The 24136-nt window shown below is 41.1% G+C and overlaps 2 protein-coding genes across 2 annotated transcripts; one reads left to right on the forward strand and one right to left on the reverse strand.

Annotated features, from left to right (window-relative positions):
* Positions 1-251: 251 nt before the first annotated feature.
* micu3b (mitochondrial calcium uptake family, member 3b) lies at positions 252-15102 on the reverse strand. Its single transcript, XM_012841624.3, has 13 exons — positions 14772-15102; positions 12017-12167; positions 9984-10015; positions 9796-9874; positions 7481-7528; positions 7129-7211; positions 6947-7018; positions 3471-3562; positions 3080-3251; positions 1829-1937; positions 1562-1719; positions 996-1064; positions 252-381 (listed from the first exon to the last, which is right to left on the reverse strand). Exons 1-12 carry the CDS (start codon positions 15000-15002, stop codon positions 996-998), a joined length of 1296 nt encoding a protein of 431 aa, XP_012697078.1. The 5' UTR covers positions 15003-15102; the 3' UTR covers positions 252-381.
* A 33-nt stretch (positions 15103-15135) lies between these two features.
* On the forward strand, positions 15136-17618 carry fgf20b (fibroblast growth factor 20b). The gene is made up of 3 exons (XM_012841635.3): positions 15136-16142; positions 16424-16527; positions 16670-17618. The coding sequence occupies exons 1-3, from the start codon at positions 15842-15844 to the stop codon at positions 16916-16918; spliced, it is 654 nt and encodes a 217-aa protein (XP_012697089.2). The 5' UTR covers positions 15136-15841; the 3' UTR covers positions 16919-17618.
* The last annotated feature ends 6518 nt before the right edge of the window (positions 17619-24136 follow it).

Raw genomic sequence — 24136 nt, forward strand, 5'->3', positions numbered from 1 at the left:
CCTCCTGATGAAAAAGTCAAATATGCAAAACGCTACATTGAAGACCATTTAGAAATAAAACACGTTCAAGGGATTACTCTTCTAACTGGTGACATGAGAACTTAATGTGTTAAGAACCATCCACCATACACTGATTTTCTTTAATAGAAATGGTGTTGTTATCTCTTCCACTGTTCATTTACCCCTTGCCTACACAGAAAGCCCATTCAGTCGGTTCCAGCTGACACGCCTGACAGAAACAGTTACATGGCGCAGTTAAGATTACTGCAAGATGCACTTCACAGTCTTCAACATGAGATCCTCCCTTCAATCGAACCTCCTCCTCAAGGCAGAGAGGCAGAACCCAGACACAGGAGTCACAGGGCACTGGACACTTCCCAACTGAAGAAACACACAACGCAAAGTTTGCATATTGCGTATCACCAGATGGTAATGATTTTAATCGTGGCATTATGAAGCCACATGTAATTCACCATTCAACTAGCATGTGTATCAGTAACACATCACCACTAGGCTATGAGCTAAATGTTAGCGTGGCCTTTTTCATCTCACAATAGTGTTTTTTTTTTCACATGCCACTTCTGTGTGTGGCTGTAAACAGCTCTGATCCATGCGGGTGTGAGGTGCAGGGTTAGGCTGGTGTCTGGTATCGCTGGATTGTTCGTTAATATTACAGTGTAATTCAATGCTGAGGGAGGGTATGGGCCTCAACAGCATTCTAGAACATGGAATTCGGTTTGGGTAACCAAACAGGCAGGATAATCAATAAGATGTCACCATAAACCTGAAAGATGTATCTATCTTAAATGTTTTAATGACATTATGATATCTTAACTGGTGGGTTTTTACAAAAAAAATGAGTAATGAAAAGTTTATAGTGGCAAGAATTTGCATGCAAAAATGTTAAAGCTCCAAATCTTAAAATCAGCAAATTGTGGAATGCCTTTAATAATTTCAAGCTCTGAATCTTAATGTCATTTGTTTATTTTATTTACCTATTTGTTGGAGAGCTCCTTCCTCAAACATGACTTGAATGATGTGAATCGGCGATAAGCTCTGTTGCGCTGTTGCAGAAACAACATGGAGATAAAAATTAATCAAACTTTTACCTTATTTGTTTGTAGCCACAACATTTTATCTGATTGTATGGTTGATAGAATAGTTTGATTGACACTGTGTGTTTTAATAAATACTCGACATGTGCCCCTCATACTGACCACTAGAGAGCAGCAAAAGTCCTCAAGAAAAGGAAAAAAAACAAGTCCTTGAGATTTTGAACAATTCTTGGTGATAATTTGCTTTAAAAATATATAGATTTAAATATATGGCAAAAAAGACTACACTGACATTCAGTATATCTGATTGTTTTCCACAGGCCTGCTGTCCATAATCAAAACAGATACTTGCATCATGTAGACCACCATCAACCTGACCAAGACTGAGGCCCAGTGATTATTGGGTGTTGGATATGAGAGGTTGATTACAGCAGCCAGGCCAGTCGAAGAAGAGGAGGGTTGAACCAGACACTCTCTACTGGTGACTGAACCGCTAAGCTCCTTACCAAAGAACCTCTCTGCCGTCGGTCCTTCATGATGCCAATGAACTCCTTGTAGCTCAGCTTTTCATCGTGGTCAACATCAAAGATTTTGAATACTGTGTTCACCAGGTGCTTGCTGAGCTTCAAGCCTGTAGCCACGTACACGGCTCGGGAGAACTCATCTGCGACACATTATTTGGCGTTAGACAAGTCACTCTTTTGATTAGAAGATAACATTCAGTTGTGCATTATTCGTATGAAGCCAGAGACACAGAGAAACGTAGACAGTACCTTGCCCCACTGAACGACTGGCAAAGTTGAACATCTGCATGGCAAGTACAAAATCCTCCAAATTGTTGAGAAATTGGAAGAAAGATCTGAACTCTTCAAAGACAATTCCCTGCAAGAAATGCAGAAATAAATAGTAGTATAAATACTAAATAATAACTAATTAGATCCCAAAGAGATACTGAGCTGAAGAAGTCAATGAAAATACAGCAGATCTGAGATCTGTGGGGAGGGGTGTCTCTGTGTTCAAATGAGTTGAGTAAAGGTCTCAGCATCCACTCCACCTCCATGCGTGGTGTTGACAGCTAAGCTGAGGGGAGCAATCAGTCATACCAGCACTACATAAAAGATGACTTCCCCAAAAGATGTCTACACCCAGATAATGCTGGCTCTTTGACACAACATATAATCTTTTCCACGCTTAAGTTTTGAAATCTTGAGAGTCCATAGGACCTTGAAGACTTCAGACATAACTTGTCAAAGGCTGTGAACATTTCTGTTGGATTTTTCTCTTTTTTTTCCTCTCTCCCCCGTGGTATGTACAAATTGAGCTGTCGTCACCTCAGGATTGTAGCTTTCTTGGGAAGAGGTCAACCTGTTTGTTGGCTTTTTTAAAGACCATTAACCTGATACTTGCCCAAACAGAAAATAACAGGAGAGCTGTACCCAAAACATCACATAGCCAGCAAATTATCCCAGCAGGGCCTCCATTGGGTTGCACTCATCCATTTCCAGGTACTAGACTCTTCTTTGGCTCAATGACCTCTAAACAATTAGCAGCGGCTCTCCGCCACATGAAGTACTGAGTTAAATGTGATGCTTTGCTTTGTTTGTGAGGTGAAGAGCAGTGAAATTGTCTTTGCTCACTTTACTATCAATGCTGTTTCACTGACAACCCTTAACAGACTGAGAAGTTTATGACCCCCTAATGTGTGGATGAAGTGTTTATGAGAAAATAAACTGCTTCTGCTTGCTAAACATTCTGCTTCACGACTCTGCTAAGTGGAAATTGGCGGCACACTGTGAGACATGTTGAGAGATGTTAGCAGTACCAAAGAGAAACAGCACATCCTCAACAAAAAATATGCTGAACAGAAAAATTATATTATCACCCATCCTACACTCCCACATCTAGCACATGTAAGATATCTGGGTATCAATTTATATACTCTATCAACCCCAAACCACAAGGCCTATATTATCTATGGAGGGAGCCAACCTGTAAATGGCAAAAAACACAGGCAGGCAAATGACCTTGTCATCAGGAAAATTCTGTTGCACATTCTCCATGTAGCTGCTGACGTTATCTACGGTGGTGTAGCGCAGGAGGACCTGGGCGAAATCCTCCACGCTGATGGTGGGCAAGCCCTTGGAGTGGCTGAGGAACTCGATCTCAAGCACCTCTGTCTGCAGGTTGTCCATGAAGCTGCGGAGAGAGCGAATGACATGAGCAGCACCACCGCACCAACAGGGGAAACCAACACGAGCCCGGGGAATCCCAGAACAATCACTCAGCTTTTCACGGTTATAGAGATACAGACACAGGGATACAAGTCAGCTTGCAAATGCAATTGAAAGCTTGAGGTTAGTGGCTCTTTGACCTCAACAAACCCAAATGGAGTCTTGTGCAATGCGGCAAACCTACCTGTAGAAATGATCAAAGTGTAGCTCGCCTTTTCCATCCTCTCCAAAGAAATGCACCAGCAGTGTTGTGTTGGTCATCTTCTCTTCCACAAGCTGTGCAAATAATTGATCAAATGTTGTTTAAATTTTCCTAAAGGAAACTGGACGTACATACAGCAACGAGTATCCATTTTCACAGCTCACACGCGTAACCTTTAAAAACAACATGAACGTTCAATATTGAACAAACCCAGAGAAGCCGTATGTAGCAACAACATTTCCCCTCATCCAGTCCCCAACTCCTTGTTTTTCAAAGAGATCTCTCCTTGTGTTAAAGAAATGTTGTAAAATCTCTGTTTTGACGGCAGTTCTCAATATTGTTTCACATAACCATAAAAAGTTGGCCATAAAATTTCATGTTTTTTTTTACAACTTCACAAGTTAATGTGTAATCAGCTACATTAAAGCAAGACAGCGTACGCTTTGACCCAGTAGTTTCCCAGGCCCCAGCCTCTGTCTACACCAAACGTAAGTAACCACTATTACAATGGATGGATGACACGCTAACTTTAGGAAAAGTGCATTTGAACTCTTGGGGGGAATTTAATCACAATATACAGCTGCTGAGTAATTTCTTCTTTTATGTCTTTTAATATATCTGACTGGGCACACGTGGCTGTCATGTTTTTATACACCTACAGTGAATGTAAAAACACACCGCAAGACATTTTTACCTGGTTAAAACCTTATCGTTTCTAAACAGAGACCAACTCAAGCTAATACAATAGCAGGAGGAAAGGTATTTTCTCAGTGTGGTTTGCAATGTACATAAAGGAACGACTACCAGAATTTTCTTCACTGCTTGCCAACCTTCATGGAGACCGTTTTTTAAGGAGTCAAGGAAGCCTGTTATGAATTGTTGAGCTCAGTGTTGTTGACGACAGGAGGAAGAAAAAAAAAAAAAACAATCAACACGGACAGTCAGTCCAAGGAATGATGAAACATTCCAAGAATGATAACTACCGAACTGTGAGACACGAGGACATGAAAGGCCTCCTCAAGATGAGTCGCGTAGCCCTCGCCTTTGTGGCATGGAATGCGGAGAGGACAAGCCAGCTGCGTGTGCCAGGAAATCACAATCCGGGATTAAGAGAGGTATGAGGGGGAGTGAGAGGAACATGCATGTTTTACTTGGGTACAGGCTCCCCTGAAAATACAGCTTATTAAGCTCCAGGCCAATGCAGACAGTGTTGTGCACAAAGACTGATTTTTTTCAGCCACGGGTAGCAAAAGTGCAGATCAATGCTAGACTGGATGTGGAGTAAGCTGACGGCTACGAACAGGAGGAACCCCAATGGGAGGAGTAGAGGAAGGTATTTAAGAGCTGTGACACCAGAAGTCAGAAAAGTGGCATGGCCCTGGCCACTAAAATGATTGTTTTTGTGTATACTCGAACTCTGGGCGATAATAGTGTTTATCTGCATAGCTGTGCCATGTCTGAACAATGCACAGACTCTCTTTTCCACTATTACAGACCCATAAAAGCAATTGCCTCATTACATTAATTATGGTTGGAGACTAAAATAAATGAATATTATTCAGTTTACTGTTGTCATGCACAAATGATACAATTTGGATACAATGGATTTTACAGGGGAAAAAAAAGCTTTCTGTTAACTTTGTATCGCTACTGTGCCCTCGTGAACACTAAAACTTTGCATGCAGCCAACTCTCTAAACCACACCCCAAAAAAAAACAGACAGTGTTTATGGTTCATTTTTTTATGTCGGAATATTTTTACCCAACTTAATTTTGGAAACTGTCATGTCCCAACATCACCACACTCAAAAGCAACAGCAGTTAGCACAGGATGACTGCACCATTTTATTCTATTTATCCATCCGAGTGGGAAGAGCCAAAAGCCCACAGCACTTCCTAGAGCTCCACTAAACAAGATTTATGGCTCGATACTACACTTAATTAAGGGGAACTACATTCCTGTTTTGTCTCTGTATTTTAATGACTGTATTTAATCACTGCCATGTAAAGAACAATACATGATGTATATGCACTGTAGGATTTAGAACAAATATCTGAACGTCTGTTTTATCTATGCTTAACTAAAATGCCTTTAAGAAGTAAAGGGGGAATCTTCCAGAAAGCCTAACTCTGAGTGAAAAGGGGGGGGGGGGGGGCATCATGCTTTCGGACAGAAAAAAAGAGTCACTTCTCTGACTGAAGACGAGCTTATTCCACTCAGACTGGCAGGCCGTTCACCTTAGCCGGTCAGTCACAAAAGGTAACTCAAACCCAAATACCACTTTTCAAGTAACTGTAAAAATAAAACATGGGGGTCCTGGAGGAATTCTGTCATTCTTCAGGTGAGGGCCCTTTAAAAAAAAAAAAAAAAAAAAAAAAAAAGCATGTTTCTGAAACCGTGCCTCAGCGGCAGTCAAGTAACATAAATCATCTGTTGCACTTTTCGGGGCCTACTGCCTCTCTCTCTCACACAATGGGGGATGTGTCTCAGGCCCCTCTGCCAGTCGCATTACAGCCACATTGTGCTCCCTCTCCGTTCAGGACACCAGGCATGCATGAGGGTGTGGCTCTTACACTCTCCCCAAATCCCACTGCCTGCTTTTTCTTTCAGTGCAAAGGATGACTCTCTCTCTCTCTCTCTCTCTCTCTCTCTCTCTCTCTCTTCCCTTCACTGTTAGCAGCCAACCTTATCTGGCATGGGGGGGGGGGGGGGGGGGGGGCTCTAAGTGCAGCTCACTCACATGATGTGGAGAATGGGGAATGGTGGGATTCAGAATATGCTTGGCACATTATAGTAGTCATTGTCACACCCTGTGGCATCCCTTAAGTCTAGTCTATCCTCTCTCACACTCACTGTAATCTCTAGATTACACTCGAATGTAACACTTAGACAGACCGACACACACACAAACACACACACACACATTTGCAATACAGGTATATTTGCACTTTGAGATTGCTAGTACATATTGTGATGTGATCTAGGTATATACACTTTTACAGACTCTGTTTCAGATACTAACACTATGCAACAATGAGGTGGATGATATCCTGTTATGACATGCAAAGCAACCACTGACTTCTCAGTAGTGAGTCAAATGCAACTTAACCACATGCCTTGTCTTGTAGCCTGTGCAAACATTAGATAAAAATATCCATCACGCCAACTTATTTAACAATACTGTGACTGTACTTACTTGATGCCCCTCTGATTTAGCCATTCACATAAATACACCGCACCAAAAATGAAAAATGAAATAGATAAAAATAAAACACACGTGTTTAAAAGCAGACGTAAAATCTAGGCGTGGGTTTAATTGTAATCAGGCCAGAAGACATCATGGAAAACACGTGATCAAAAGAAAATATTATGGTCAATTACAAGGGAGCGACAAGCAACAAAACACTGTGAGCTGGATTTGATATAAGATGAGAGGAACAATTATATAACGGCCTTACTAGCTGTGCAGCCTTCTCGGATTCCTCACTTCTTTCCTTTTTGTCGGTTTTCTTCCGGAAAATATCCTCAAGCTGGCAAGGAAGAGTGACACAGCACATCATGAAGATCTAATACTCCATATCCAGTATTCCACTCATGGAATAATGTACTAAGAGTGATTTAAGTAGAGAACGCCCCCTACCACCAAAAATTCTTTTTTGTCCACAAGTTCATTTCCATCAGCATCAAACATATTGAAGGCTATTTTGAAGCCAGAGAGAGGTTCTGAAAAGGTAAAGTTGAAACATGTTTGATGGTAAAAAATCATTGACTTTAAACCCATTACATGACTAAGATAGCATGAGTGATCAAGCAAATAGGCAATAGACTTCATACATCTTTATACAATTATATCTCAGCAGTAATTTGTTATAATTCGATACCGGAACAAAATGGGGAAAGATATATGCTTTAGGCAGTCTCGATCTCATAAATTCAGACCTACGTTGGCTATAAACAGGACATAAAAAGATGCTTTGATGAAAAGCACTCACTTGTTAAAATGCAAAGTAGAAAGAGATACTCTGTGTAAGTGATGATGCCTGAAGAAAAGAAAACACAATGCGTCAATATTTGGTTTGGAGAACTGGCTTAAAAATGTTTACACATCCCCAAAGAAACCCCCTTGAAATGAATCAAATTACCAGGTATCTCAGGGAACAGCCCACACCCCTAAGCACATAATGCTTTCATCCGTATTGATAAGATCTAAGAAGGTGCCTCTTGATTCATGCTTGGTGTTCTCTTCACACAAACAAGAAACTTTACAACATGAGTGACCAAGGCGGACGCAAACCCAAACAAAATTAAAGCCGGCTGCCAGCTCCTGAGTTGCCTCTCGTGTTTGTTTAGCTAGGTGTAAAACATTCTTCAGTGATCGGACACTGATTGAAGATGCATGATGTGGGTTTGGGTCCTGTCTTTTGGGGGCCTACAGCTCTTTTTGTTGTTTGAAGAGGGAGGCCGACGAACAACTGTCAGGCCTGGTTGGGTAGTCTTAGGCAAGCTGTCTTGCTGTCACTGAAAGCATTCCCCAGCTATTGTTTGCTGGAGATGATAGTGACTTGAGCTCAGATAGTTCTGGGTGACTGCTCTGAGTGTTATGGGAAAAGGGCTCTGGTATGGTGCTCTCTCCACAGAGGGCATAGAGGGAAACCTGTGGACACCTTTGTGCTAATTATGCTAAAACAAAATGTTGGATATCCAAAGACAGTTGTAGGATAGCAAGTGGTAGTTCATCATCTGAAATACCTTTTTGGAGATGGGTAAACATGACCTGCTTGCCCATCACATACCTAAAATTGTGGTATTACAAATAAGGTGTTATGAAGTTATTTGTTGTGGTATAGTCAAGTTCAACATTTGTGTTATCAGGCATATTGGCTGAATGTTCCTTGGTATATCATCAGTTGTATGACTGAAGCATGATTCCGTTAATTCCATAAACCTTTCTGAAGGCAACAGATGGATCTCGTTCAAATCCTGATGCTGAAGCACATATTCAGACAAATATACAAACAGTTCAGGGGAGACTGCTTGTGAAGGACTGACCCTGACAGAGTTGTAATCCAATACTATAATACATATGTTCATCGCGTGTTAGGGTTCCGGGAGGTCTGCTAAATGGACAAGTCTCAACACTGAACAGTTCAAAGAGTTTGCTCATCTTCAAAAGAAAAGCTTTTCCCATCACTCTTTGCTTAAAGTCCAGCTTATAACAGTCAACCTATAAAAGCCAAACACTGGCTCTACAACGTACACTAATTTCAGCTGACATACACTGGACTATTCACCACCATTTTTTCACAAAATGACAAGTGTCTCATGATTACGTTATTGAATTGCCCCAGGTATTCATGCCACTTGATAGTGTCATTTCCTGCATTGCCATACACAGAAGACAGACTATACTTCCTGTAAGAAATGAATATTACTCAGATGCACGCATGGCATCCTGAGGCTATGTCAGTGCACATGGTATCTGGGATTGCCCTAGAGCAAAGTAACAGCATGGCTAGATCGATCCAAAGATAAGATTAGATTTATAACTTGATCTTGAGTCCTTGTTTTTCCCGATTCAATCACAATGATTGAACAGAGGCACTGTCCCACATGCAGCGTCTGACATAAAGACATTTAGCAATGACCTTGCAGACCTAGTGGTGAATTGTCACAAACAATTGAATTTGTTATGAATAAGAAAATCAGTACTATCTTCCTAATCTAGTTAATTTAATGCTGAGCACTGAACATTTTATACCAATATTATCAATATACCATCGTGGTATAGGTTTGATTTAACTTTAAAAAACTGACATCGTTATAAAAGTGAAAGATAGTTATGAAATTCCGGTAACTTCATTTAAACCCAGTATCCATAAAACATAAACACATTCATACATTTTTATGAAGTATTTATAATGCATCATAGCAATATCTATGTCATAGCATAGCTGACATATATAACCATTTATGAATAGACATGACGGCACTCATAAAGTGTATTAACTTTACGCAACTACGCAACTATTATGATGAAAGCTTGTATAGAGTCACATATGGCTCCCTTTGGTGAATAAACATTGTGATTTATTACATGAAGCTTTATTAAACACATTTTGATACTTCAAGTTGTAAGGGCTTATACTATAACATTGTAACGCTTTATGAATACAGTCATTACTATGCATAAATAATTATACAGACTTGTGTCAATCATTCTAAGACATTATGAATACTTTATAACCCTTTATGAATGTGTTTATAATGCTTAATGGATACTGGGTTTAAGTAAAATGTTGACCCTTACCTTTGTCATGAAAGTTTCTGAAAAGTGTGGAGGTTCCCTTTCCAACAGGTGGTGTGTCTGACAGCACCTGTTCCAATTCCTTAAGAACGAGAGAAAAAATGCTTTAAAGCATTCCATGTGGCTGAGCTGTAAAAATGTTTTATGATATATTTGAAATATACATGATAACTCTGCTGGATGCAGCCCACCTGTCTTGAAAAGGATTTCCACTTTTTCTTGTCTGGGGGGCGAAGATACGTGAAATACAGTCATAAAATAATCATTGATATTCAACTTTCATTTCAAACATGTGGAACATTTACTGCAAGCGTAAACACTTGATGTTGTATTATCAAGTGGTAGTGTTACAGCAGACGTGTTCTGTGATCTGCCATCTATGTACATGGGACATCAAGAAACCAAAACAGTCTGAAGGGTAAAACATTGTTTAGTGCTGTACAGAATCAGGAACCATGTCATGTAAACACTGTGGCGGAAGAAGAGCTGGGGCTGACGTGAGGAGAAGATGTTGTAAAGTAATTGGCCTGGTATTTCAGATGCCCCTATCTGAGCAGGGTGATGATAACGAGGACAATGACCCTTCTTCTGCCACATTAGACTCTGATACCAAATGTGCGTGTTTCTATTTTCATTCTTGACATTTCTTATCACATGAAGACTTCATCTCTGTAGGTACATGATATAAATGAAACCTATGTGGCTGGACTAATGCTGTGGAGGTTAATGTGGGGTCAGTAAGATTGCGATTACCAATGTGATTTATGTACCACTTGTTTTGCTATAACTATTAGTTGGTAGATGAAGATCCAGTATGGGGAATATAAACGTATGCATTTATATGTATTGTAAATATGGATTCTCTGCTATTTCATAATTTTGTTTCTTAACTCTACTATTCTTTCAGCTATCCCATTTGTGAATATACTTGACATAATGCCAGTTTCTATTATCAGGGACCTTCATTACTTCGTAGTGGTTGAATGCTAAAGACATGTTTTAGAGGACTAACTGAACTATGCCTTTTAACCTATGCAATTGTTCCGTTTGAGAGATGCTCAAAAAGCTGATCTTTTTGTATACATATGGCTTCTGTAGCAAATTCTTCAATAAGCCTCTACCTCCAATCAGAAGCTAAGACAGGCTCCAAATCAGAGCTTGGGCCTCCAGGATGTGAGTGAAACACTAGAACAGGATGATGGGGTGAGAAGAGAAGAGAAGAGAAGAGAAGAGAAGAGAAGAGAAGAGCCGAGAAGAGAAGAGAAGAGAAGAGAAGAGAAGAGAAGAGAATAACAGAGCAGAGAGAGAGAAGGGTTTCTTCACAAATCTATGCCTAGCACCAGTTTAATTACCAAGTGTGTTGCTTTAAAGAACCTGGAAATGAACATATCGGTGCAAAAAAAAGAGGTACGCAAATAAATGCACTACAAGTTAATGGTTTAACCATTTTGTCACTGTTTACATAATGGACCTCAATTATGTGTAACAGCCTTTGTTCAGACTTTTCCAAACATCTACAGTTATGAGCACACAACATTACATACTTTACAGCCACGGCATAAAACCATAAATGCCATTATCCCATTTCGTCACACCATTTCCCATTAAAAATAATGTGCTGGGAGGGGAGGTGCAGTGAGTGCACTTTGTATTAGTGTGCTTTTTGACATTCCAGGAAATCCAAGTCTTCATGCCAACTCAAAGGTGGATACGCACTCACGCTTAGAAGACAAACTTGGTGTAAGAATAAAATGAACCAGGTATGTCAGTAATCTATTTAATACACCTGTTTTAGTGGACACTCCTCTAAAGTGTATCGTATATTCAGCTTTAATTGTAGTGTGTTTGTCGTGACACGTGTCCCAGTAGAAGGAGAAACACCTCTCTTAAACTCGTCAAAGATAGTGTACTAAAGGTGACGAGTCCTGTTGTGTTGTGTGTCCTCAGGCTGAGGCCGTATGCTGCTAGTTTTATGGCTATCATGGAGCACTGGCTCTTCAGGGAAATTTGCTTCAAAAAAACTCTGTGTCTGTGGTTGTCACTGACACTAACCGTAACACCTCACTGAGGTCATGTAATCAACTTGATGCAAAGACAATTTTTTATTCTAACTGAAAACTAAAAAAAATAGCTATAGGAACATGGGAATAAAACCGAAGCTTGTGTTAGTCTGGAAGAGCCCATAAACTCTGCAGGTGTGGTGTGCCTCTCAGGTGCTGCTTACTCTTGGGGGGGTCGGTTGAGACCGACTCGAGGAAGTTGAGGGGGGTCATATAAAGCTGCCCCTCACACTCCACCGAGCTGAACAGGCGGAACCTCTCCTCGCGGGCTGATATGTGCTCCTCCTCTTCCTCATCCTCATCAACTCTCTTCGGCTACAACACGAACACACAGGGCCAAAATCAGTGAGCATCATTCTGACAAGCCAATAGCTAATACTAAACAGTGAAGGAAATATATCATTATTTCAAATTAATCCCTACATGATGCGTTTCCATAAAGCATTATTTGTCAGTTATTTATTTGTACATTATCACTATAATACATATAATGTGGACTTATTGCTAAGTAGTATTCATCCTGTAAGTGTATGCGCAGGAACTGATTTGACACCTTATTGACTGATAAGTGTGACTGAAACATGGTAAAGACAAAGACACCCTAACCACCCCACTTTTCTCTTTTCTCCACATCTGAACAATGCAGCTATCTGTGTGTCCTTTGGGCTCCCGGCATGATTTGGACTCAAACCCATCATCACACCAGTAGCCTGTAGCCTGTTCTGTCCAAAAATGTACCCGTGGTAGCCTGTTGCTGCACACAACCCTTCCCAACGATAATCATCAGTGCAGTACCACAAGGGTGTAGTTTTTTAAAAAGTAATAATTCATACAATAAATCAGTCAACATGAAATGAATGTTCCTAATTATTCCTGATACCAGAGTATGTAATGTAATGCTATCTAATGTTTAAACCAATAGAAAAATGAGCACTAATTCAGTCAGTATGTTTTCTTCTCTACAATATCTATCCTTTGAAAACATGTACATCTATTAGAGCAAATGGCTAATAAACACTAAATATTAACAATTACCAAGTAAAACTCATTAAGATAAATGATACCCATCTCCATCTGAGCTATAAGTATAGTCTCATGTTTTGCCATTTGACATAAAACACTATCACTCGAATATTCACCTTCAAAGATGACTGACACACTGGCCTTCTATGAAAAACAGAAATGTCAGACAATACACTAAGTGTGGTGCTAATTTATCAGCCACTGCTTCATGGCGCTGTGCCAGGCCCACTGGGCACCAAGCAAACACCCTGGGAATGTGTGGTCCGGCTAATTATTACCCTGATCAAATGTCAGCGTCCCTGCCAAGCCAGCGTGTCCTGTTACCTCAGCCCTGAATTCCACCATCTCAATCCACAAGTCAAGGTTATGTCCAATTCTTCCCCCCCGGCCTACACCCCCCCACCCCTCCAAGATAAGAGTGGCAAGACAAAAGAGAACACAGTGTAAGCGAGGCTGCAAACTAGACCACGTCAATTCTATGGTTTAGTGGTCCAACAATCTGATGAAAGCGTTTCAACACGACCCACAGATCATTATTCAACAAATCTGTCATAAAAGCCTTATCCCTGGACTATGACTGTGTCTCTTAGTTTTCTTTCTTCTTTGAGTGGTGCCAGCAAGTATCCAATTCATAGACTAATTGCATTCCCTAGGAACATGTAAAAGTAGAGAAATGAGTGTATTGTATGTTATGTCTATGTTACACAATCAACTAGATATCACATGGTATTTATAGAATGATAGCCTGTTGAACATTCCCATGTGCTAGTAATAGCCAAATACTTTTGCAGAAAACCCTGTGGATAATCCAAAATATCAAGCATTTTTTTAAAAGCATGTAAAAAATTCAAGGTCCAAGGTCCTTATATCATCAGCTGCTCACCCTCTAAAATAGAATGAGCAGCAGGCTGGGGAACTACCACAACAGAAAAAGGTCTTCCCAGTTCTCTTCTCATTTAGTCAGACAATTCAATAGTAACAGAAATGAATTAAGATGACCTGATCAAATTGGTAAAAATGGTACATTTACATGCAGCAGAGACTGAGAAACCAAGTGTGTCATCCTTTTCAATTACTTTATTTACAAAATCAGATTCTTTTTTTTATTGACCATAATCAATGTTGTTTTCCTGTTTATTTTCCTGTCAGATTTTGTAGTCATACTGATCTATTTGCTGTGAGGAAATCACAATATACTGTAAGTCTATCATGATGAGCCAATAGTGGATGTATACATTTTATATGCATTTGAATTTCATAATGATGTGCTCGTGCTCATGAGAGGCCACAAGAAAAATCGGTTTAGTTGAGATTGTTTGTTTTTCAAAGATCGCTCTACGGCTCAATGTGGAGATTCTTTAATTTAGTAAACTCGCTCGAACTTCATCTGTCATACTGCCAGTTTAATTTTCATACCACCTACGAGACATGTTTTGACTATGGAGGTAATATATTTCTATATTTGCCACTGCTGAGCCGACACCTGACCGTCGTCTTGGCTGGCCGCGGGCCGACCCTGCATGATCAACACCATCGTCCAGCCCAGACCCTGATGCGTGCGTAACAGGTGCTGAGGCGTCAGCCGTGGACCGATGACTGCGCAACATGGAGAACCACAGAGGGACATTTTGGACTACAGAACACATTTATTTTTGAGGACGAAAGATATTCAAGTTGTGGGCCTACGTGAAAATACAACCAAAAGGAAGCCGGTGTTATTTATAACACGGAGAAACCATGTCTAACTGATCCAAATAACAAAACTACATGAACACATGAAAACATTGGTACGTGAGAATCAACTGCTATAAAAACACAGGTGTGTTTCAACACACAGTTAATTAGGGTTATTGTCAGCAGGATTCGACATAGCGTGCATGCACACAGTTGGCGTACCTTTTCTTTGGCAGCTACTGTTTGCAGCAGGGGAGCCAAAGCCTGGCCACTACAAAGTGTCCTGCCATGTCCAGCATGGTCATAACAGTAGTAAGCTACAGCGCCCCCAAGAACAAAGCATAATCCCGTTTCAAATACACCTGTTTTCGTCTTTTTACAGCGTTGGAACACGTGGGTGATATTAGTTGCACAGTTCCTGAGTACAAGACCGAGTCTACTCAAAGTAGCCATCGCAGCACTAAGGTTATTTATGCTCACACCTCGCGAGAAGTAGACTTCAGGTCAGTTTCAAACGACTACATAAGCGGGAATAGAGCGCTGGTTAACTCCACTGATAATCAACGGCAATTGTAGCTCATCTAATTCTTCCAAAGAAAGTGAAATAAATAACACATTTACACTATGTAACAGTTTGGTTCTCTTATGTTCCCATGGCTATGTTGCTGGTTATAGACCACAGAGAATGTCTTTCTCTCTCTCTCTCTCTCTCCCTCTCCCTCTCTCTCTCTCTGTGTCATAGATTCTTAGGGGAAATCTCACACAGGAAAGGTTTAAATTTACGGGACCGCCCACAGTAAGCCATTGCTTGCATTATGCACCTGCCTCACGTTTCAAGCATTCGGTGTGTGAGGCATTCACAGTGATTATTCTGCCGCACTGGTACCTGTGTTATTGTGCTCTGTGAAGACTGAGGATATATCCAATATTGCGCACGTCGTGGAGCGTCTTATATGTTTCTACTTCACAAACTTATACACAAGTGTTAAATACTGGGAATAACTATTTGATACATTCTGAAGAATATACTCGTAACGAAAGGAATAAGGAGCGCAGAGAAGCAACTAACTAGAAGCATGCCTTCACAAAATCAGCTGACGTTTTGGAGCAGACCAGAGTAAACGCTTTCCTAAGAACCTCCTGTCTTACGAGACAGTTGTGAATGTCAGTTATACTGTACGCGTGGTCTAAACAGCCCGTGCCAAGTACTGGACATCGCTGAAATCATGCAATAAACGGCAGCAATCTTGCACGAGACATTCTCTCTGTATTTCAGCCCCAAACTTCACCTGATGTTGCTGCGTAGGTTGTTTGTGATGGCAACTATCGGAGAAGTCGGAGCGCTTTTACAAACCATGGATGCTTTTGGCCATGTCGGGTCACACTTTCACGTAACATCTCTTGGAGACAGTATTGGCCCTCTGAGCGATCACTCAGTGCCCGCGGAGAGACTCTCGCGCAGCACCACGGCGGACTTAGCCCATTTAAAAGGAATTCATCGCAGACGGCAGTTGTACTGCAGAACTGGATTTAACCTTGAAATACTCCCAGATGGCACCGTCCAGGGCACAAGAAAAGACCACAGTCGATTTGGTAATCCCCCTTATATTTACTGTTTCAGATATGATGATGTCATTTGTATGCCCTGTAATGCACCTTACTAATGCATTACTATGTTATAGGACTTAATTATCATATATCTAAAGGGAACAAATTCATCATGGATGTATGATGTGCATAGTTATTAAAACATTTGCATCTGGAAAAACATCTGTATGCTTCAGATATCTCTTGAGACAAACTCCTCTTTACTGAGAGAGCTGGGTAGGGTTTAGATTTCATCTGAAGAACCTGGTTGTTTTGTTCCTCTCCAGGTATTTTGGAATTCATAAGCCTTGCAGTTGGATTAATAAGCATCAAAGGAGTGGACACTGGACTCTATCTCGGGATGAATGACAAAGGAGAACTTTTTGGCTCTGTGAGTACTGTCATAGTTATGTATGTGAATATGAATGCCATATTAAAGTTTCTTTTGAATGTATTGATTTATATAATGAACTCATGAGTAGAATGGTCCTCATTTTTTTAATTCCCTTTCAATGATTTATTTTCATCCTTAGGCGGCACTCACCAAGGAGTGTATCTTCAAGGAAGCCTTCGAGGAGAACTGGTATAACACATATGCCTCCTTGAAGTACAAGCACAATGGAGAGAAGGGGGCAGCCTACTTTGTGGCACTGAACAAGGATGGGACACCACGAGATGGGACTAAGTCTAGGCGGCACCAAAAGTTCACACACTTTCTGCCCAGGATAGTGGACCCTGACAAAGTGCCAGTACTTAACAAGGACAATGTAGGACAAAGCTGAGTTTCCGATTAAAGCCGGAACGGATGAGGTGCAGAATCGCTCTGGTTCCCATTTCGTCTTTGGAGACAAGGGATGGAAGTGAAGACCGCTGGCACAAAAACGTGGCCAAGACAGCTAACATGAAAGAAGAATGGTCAGTGGGCTCCTGCTGGATTGCACCGGCCGCTCGCTGGGGTCACCTGTCCGAGACTCTCTGCCTGCACACTGGGAGCCATTCGGGCCTGTTGGTCTCACTAGATAAAGCCCTGCACCACCTGAGGAGAGGAGGGCGAGAGAAGGAGGCTAAAGGTGTGTGATAGGATTCCAACGCTGATCTGCAGAGAAGGACTCTCCAGTGACGTGTTTCCCATTAGCTGTGTTTCCTCGAACAGAGAAGCAAAGAACAGCTGGGAGACAGTGTCCAATATAACATAAAGACTGAGTGCCACAGTGCATTGCTGAAGAGACGTTGTGTAGAGGACTGTGAAGGTATCCTGCTTCTTGAAGACTTCTAAATGTAAAGTATAGAGGCTGGATTGTCGACTGTTATGTCAGTGTGGTTTATTTATGCATTTTTTTTTCAGTACATGTATTTATTTGAAATATTTATTTATTGAAGAATATATATTTTTACACATAACTACACAACTAGACCAAACAATTAGGAATTGTATCAAAATAGTGTCTCAAACAATTCTTTTCATCTGACCAAAGAAAATACTTTGTTCGTGGTCTTATAATACTGTATTGTCTAGAGTAAGTCACATTGTGATTTTCTTTGATTGATCTGAATAATATCTCTCGCTGCTATGGTTTCCACCATTTGTCTTGCTGCCAGTCCAAATATGGCATGCAACACAGTGCATATTCTGTGGGGCAATTAAACATATTTGAAAGGGATTTGTCTTCTCATACAAACAGTCTGTGACCACATTCCACTGTACTCCTACAATAGAACTATAGACCAACTCCACTTCATTAAAACGAGTTTGATCAGAATAAGTAGCCTCCAGAAACGAGTGTAATTAATGATGGTGTTAAACATAGGCATTATCATAGTTATAAAATCACAAAACATATACTTTTCCTCTTTATAAATATTCTTACTATGGATATATGTCATAATCAACCAGGGCCATATGCTAATAGTTGTGCCTAAGCTCACTCGTGACCTTGGGGTTCCCCTTCCCTTCACCCCACTTCCCTCCCCAACCAGCGTCTCATGAAATAATGATGGTCATTACACCGGGCTAAAAATACAGCAGACCTTTCTCACACTTCGGCTTGAAAAATGTGTTCAACACACATTTCTCCACGATTGAGCTTTTATTCGTTTTTGTTTTGTTCATTTGGTTAGCATACAAACTCGCCAAACTAGACGAATGTTTTCCTTTTTTATGGTGGCAGTTATGCCAAGACGAAGTATCCACCGCGTGCATATCAACTTCAAAGCTCCCCCGAAGAGCCTTCTCATGTAACACTGCTGCAATGACAAGATCAGGGTGAAATAAAAACTGACCTTTAGTGAAGACTAGTGACTTGGCACTCCTGTTAAAAAGTGGGGTCAAAGCGATAAGGATTAAGTAATCTTTGTTGACAGTTTAAGAATTATACTCTGGATAAATACTGGCCCTACTATTGTTTGATTAAACTAAAGGTGACCAAGGCTCTCCTGAAGGCACTTAACCTTTGAATTCTAGATCTTTTACGACCCCATGGACCTCCTCTGGGTTGACAGATGAGGGCAACGCTGCTTCAGGCCACATCCACACCACTTGCAACAGATTCTCTCTTACGGATATGAGCTGCCTTCCCTCTCCGCATGTTTGTCAAGTGGCCATGCAGTTCAGATTGCACCGTCCCCATCTCTAATACTGGGCCCTTTACGCAGGGATGCAGGAGAGGGGGGAAGTAGGCTTAAAGTACCTGCATTGTCACCTTGAATAGATAAAGACCTGGGACCAAGTAATGCGGGATTTCAATACCCTCATCTGTAACTCTTTTTTGTATTATTCTGGAAACGTTACGCTAAATGAGCACGCTCCAGCAACAAATGTATCTTTAAACAGTTTCATCAATGGGTGAAAGAAAAAGCCTGTTGATTGTTGACGTGTGGACGCAATGGTCTGTGATCTGAACGTCTCTGTGATGACGTGCCAGGGCTTTTTTTTCTGACAGTGGGGCTTACCTGCTGCCAACTCCTAACTATACATGACACAGAGGGGGTTTCCTGTCTTCCATATGAACACCTTCAAACGGGCCATGTTCACTTGGTTTGGGCTGACTGACCACAAGCAGCTCTAGCTTCCTCTAATAAATAAACACGACTCATAAAGACCCTTTTTATGTTCCATATACAAGAAGGAACATTAGCCCTCTCACACACACACACACACACACACACACACACACACACACACACACACACACGAAACACACACACACACACACAGAGACACTCCACACCAAAGTAGACGTGCCTAAAACAATTATGTGGTTTGTTCATCAATGTACAACCTGTAGGAAATCACACCACATCATGAGGTCTGAGTTTGTTTCAGCGTTGCAAAGTTTGATATACAGTGGAACTTAACCTTTACAGAGCCACTTGTGTTTTGGAGGTCATGTTTTTGACACAACTGGAAATCCCGTTTTGTGATACCTGATGCCCAGAAGTTGTTCTTTTGTTTGACTTATATTTCTTGGGTGTGATCTGAAACAGATGCCTTTGTCTGGCAGTCTTGCAGGTGGTCCGAAGCACTTCGCAGCCGGCATTTAAATCCTTCATGCATGCCCACTCAGAGGCTCCGCCTTTTGCACTTAATGGATGCACCCTTATTTTCAACACCCCCTCAGACATGGCCTCTCAGAGAAACCCTATCGGGGAGCGGGGAAGGTTGATTGTCTGAGAGAGTGAGAGAGAGTGAGAGAGAGTGAGAGAGAGAGAGAGAGAGAGAGAGAAAGAAGCCTAAACTTGTGGGCAGGTGTTGAAGTTTGTGATCTGCCATGTCTGTTTTGCTGTGCAGTCAGACAGTGCAGGTGTTCCTCTGGCAGTCATCAAGGTGTTCTCACCTTGCTTCATGTGAAGACTCCTGGGGATGAGGGGACTAAGCTCTCTCTCTCTCTCTCTCTCTCTCTCTCTCACATGAGAAGGTGGGGATCTGAATGTCTTTGTTGTCTGCCCCCAAGACCATCATTTATATCTTTAAATGGTGGACAGATGAACACTGTGGGCGAGGTGAAGAGTCACCTGCAGTTGTAAATCCAGAGTTACTTCTAAGAGGGGGAGTCTGTTTGCACAAGGGTGGTGTTTGGATGTCCCCCCTGTGCAACTGTGTATTTAGAGCTCTCTGGTCTTCTTTTTGTAAATAAAGAAAATTACTATGCCCAGTGGACAACACCATATAATATTATGGAGCTTACTGAGACAGAGAATTATTGGTCTATTGTATAATCATAGTGGTCTGGACATTTGATATTGATATGACTAAGAATCCCTCCATGTAATATAGTGCCTTGTCAGCATGCAGTTGTAAAATTTCAGGGTGTGAAAAGACAACCCTGCAGGCAGATGTAAAAGCTCCGGAGTGTCAGAAGAATATGTTCCTCAGAAGAATGTCAGTGATTTTCTAACCCAGAAAAATGAGGGGCATTTTTCCATAAAATACTTGACAACATTAGCAGTGAGCAGTACAGAATGGGCATAGTCATACAGTTATACAGTTAGGGCTAAGGTAAGCAGTTAGCTACAGTTAAAACCAGCGTTAGGGTTGGTGTGAGGTGACAGTTAAGGTTAGGGTCAGGTTATGGTCAAGTAAGGTTAGCTGACAGTTGTCGGGAAGTTGAGAATTACAGTTAGTGTACCTGTATTCGATAATTTATTTACAACATTTACTACTTATTTACTAATTTATTTACTAAAAGTGAAGAGAATAGACTGTTTTAACATCATGTGTTATCCAGTGGCTGCAATGAAACTACTGGGTGTGTAAACAGTCTATTAAGTTGCCCACTAGTTCCCTATATCTCAGTGGTGTGCATGACTTTTAATTTGGATTAAAACTAACACACAATAATGTATTTAGTCTTGTCATCAAAGTCATTTTACGTACTGTTTTTAGGGAATTGTTAATGCATTCTATTACAAAAAAAAAACATTTTCAAGATTGGAGAACATATTTTAATATAGAATTAAATATCATGGACTTAAATTAAATAGAATTCACTACACAAGCAGGAGGGGGAGAAAACACTGTCTGTGTTCACACCCTTTAAAAACCATTAAAATTAGACTCATCAAAGGCTGCTTGAATGCATGAATCATCATGTTTGAAATCTCTGTAAAAACTGTTTTACCAGCTCTGGGTATTTAACATAGGCCTACACAAAATCAATTGACTGGTCATAAATTTGGGTCCTTTCAATGGCCAGGTTATAAAAATCGGGAATTGCTTGAACATCATTTATCTTCTTGTGTTAAAAACACAGTCAAGCTTAACCAACCATGCGCCTTGGAGTGAAATGGCAACTTAGAAATCATACCTCTGTGCTTAGATATATATGCCCTCCGGCAGCGTGCCTCTCCTTCTGAACCCTGCCTCCACCACCCCACTGCTCTCCATCCCCACCCCACCCCACATCTGCTGGGAACCCAGTCTGCCTCTCCCAGCGGGTCCCAGCCACGTCCTTTCCCTGCCCCATCTGTCCACATTACAAAGGCACAAATTAGTTCTTGACATTTGGGTGCCATAATTGCCCCTGAAAAGCATGAGGCATCAATTAAGCTCTCAGTGCCCTGACAGGCTACTACCCCTACAGGAGGTGACCACTGCCCCAGACCCGCCGCGCTGGACAATCCACCAGGGTGAACCAGGAGAGCCTTTCATCTGGGATGTCCATTCATCAGCAATATTAAACATTCCACAACAAAGGGACCTGCATATGAAATGGACTAAACAAAAAATGTACAATGAGCACGCCAGATAAGTCAAATGTGTTTATTTTGTGTATGTTCATTGGTTATTTTACTAACTGCTGTCATTGTTACTATGATTTGACCTTCATGTTTTGGAACACTGCAATTCCTGTACATCCTGTTTATATTTAATTTTTTTATACTTTACTTCACTTACATGACTTTAGCTCCTCAAGTGAATGGAATGAGTTTCATACATTGTATGTGAGGTGACACCAGCCCGATATGCCGTGTCCAAAAGCAAATGTGAATGTTACCTTGGCTTTACTAAAGCTGTACTAAAGCAACTTTTCAATCTGGACACAATTTGGGATTAATATGCTATTACAAAAGTGAACTGTGGGGGTTAATGTGGTCTCTAAGAGCATTTTGTTTGGGTTCCATAGATCTCCCTGACTCCCCGCATTAGCATGGCTTGACAGTTGCTTTTCCCACAGGGTTTGTGTATCCCTGGGGTCACAGAAAAGGTCAATTGGTTAATTTCCATAGTTTCCACCTAAAACATTCTTCAGGCACTTGGAAGTAATTCAATCAGCAGCAAAAACAAAGTGTAACAGCGCAGATTGAAAAAAAATCATTATGTGTCGCACCATACTTCCCATCCAGGGATGAAGTCTGGTCTTTCTGCGGGTGGAAAGTAATTACTGGAGAGAGGACACCACCGTTGCTGATAGACTCATTTCGTTTCAGAGTGGCTACTTTTTGATGTCTATTCTGAGTCCAGACAACTCAGAAGTGAAGACGGGGTGATGAATGCAAAATGTTGGTGGGGAAAATTTTGAATTCAAATAAGTATATTGTCCACTAAAAGCTGAGCTGCTTAAAATGAACAGCTTTCACATTTCTAATGAAAGGCAATCCATCAGAAATGAACGCCACTCCTTTAGCTTCAGCAGCATTGGTCAACACTGTGCACAAAGTCAACAAAACTAATTTAAGGTCAAAGTAACATACAAGCATAGCTATGAGAATGACTAAATGACACCAAATATTCAGTGTAATGTTCTATCTTAACAGACATGGCCACTGAGATAAGTGAAAGGAAAGCATGTGCATCAGGAACAAATGCGACTTGGATTAAATAACTAAAAACCTTCAAGAAGATCACACATCAGTAAGCTGCAGGAGACATGCAGACAGGCTTACGCTGAAGTTGGAAATATATATGTTGTGCGTGCCTCGATAGCATCAGAAATACAACACAAAATATCCTGTCAGGACTGTGACTCCTAGTTCAATGGGTAAATTGATATCAACGTGAACCGCTATGCTATGGCCACTGACTGCTGTAGCTGCAATGCATGAAAATACACATGATTAAAGCCCAGCAAAACTACAAAATGAAATAAATGTAACCTAGAAACATGTCGTGTGTGTTTGTGCAGAAACGGGCAAAGTGAGGGTGCACTGAAGGTTCCCCTGCCTGCAAGTGAAAGTGGAAATGTGCTTTGTTGCTCCCAAGTCAGGCGGAAAATTACTTACCCATTTGTCATTGTGCACCAAGATGTGTGGGTCAATCAATGGATTCTTTCATGACAAGCTTACGGAGTTGAATGTTTTTCCATGGCCTCACCCCTTCACACCTGGTACGACAGGTAAAATAACAAAACAAAGGAAGAGAAGGAGAAAGGAGGGTTTAGGGAGAGACAGACTTCGAGTCGCAGGAAAACTGATAGGCGGAAAGAGCTCACCATGTAACCTTGCACTTCCATTGCATATATAAATGCACTTGAACTTGGTATACACTTGTGTACACAGTGGCAGAGGCAATGGCCTGTTCTGGCCTAAATCCAAACCCCTGTAGAACCAATCGTAAACTTCACCAGATGTAAGAGAACTATTAGGTATCAGACAAGTTCTTTTGGCAGACGTAGCATGCATTAGTCACCTATTTAAACTTCTCAGACCTTGATCCTTTTTTATTTCAAAGTTGTCAAGCATGCACGTATGTATACTGTCCTCTACATTATGCAGTCCACAGTCAGAGGTGGAGGGATGCCAAGAGATTATCCTGAGCACCTTTAATGATAGGCCTCAAAGTAAATGGTGATCTAGAGCTTAGGGCAGACACTAGGGACCAAAGGCAGGAATTTCATACAGCATTTGGTTTACACTGAGATACTGTAGGTCAACAGCAACAAATTTACAACATATATGAAAAAACGTATCCTGCCCATATGTGTTTGGGTGGCTTGCTGCCTGGAATTTCTACTGGCCTTACTACAGCATGTCAATTCTTGTGACAGCTGACATGGTATTGCTAG

Source organism: Clupea harengus, chromosome 20 (genome assembly GCF_900700415.2).
Source record: "Clupea harengus chromosome 20, Ch_v2.0.2, whole genome shotgun sequence".
NCBI classification, from domain to species: domain Eukaryota; kingdom Metazoa; phylum Chordata; class Actinopteri; order Clupeiformes; family Clupeidae; genus Clupea; species Clupea harengus.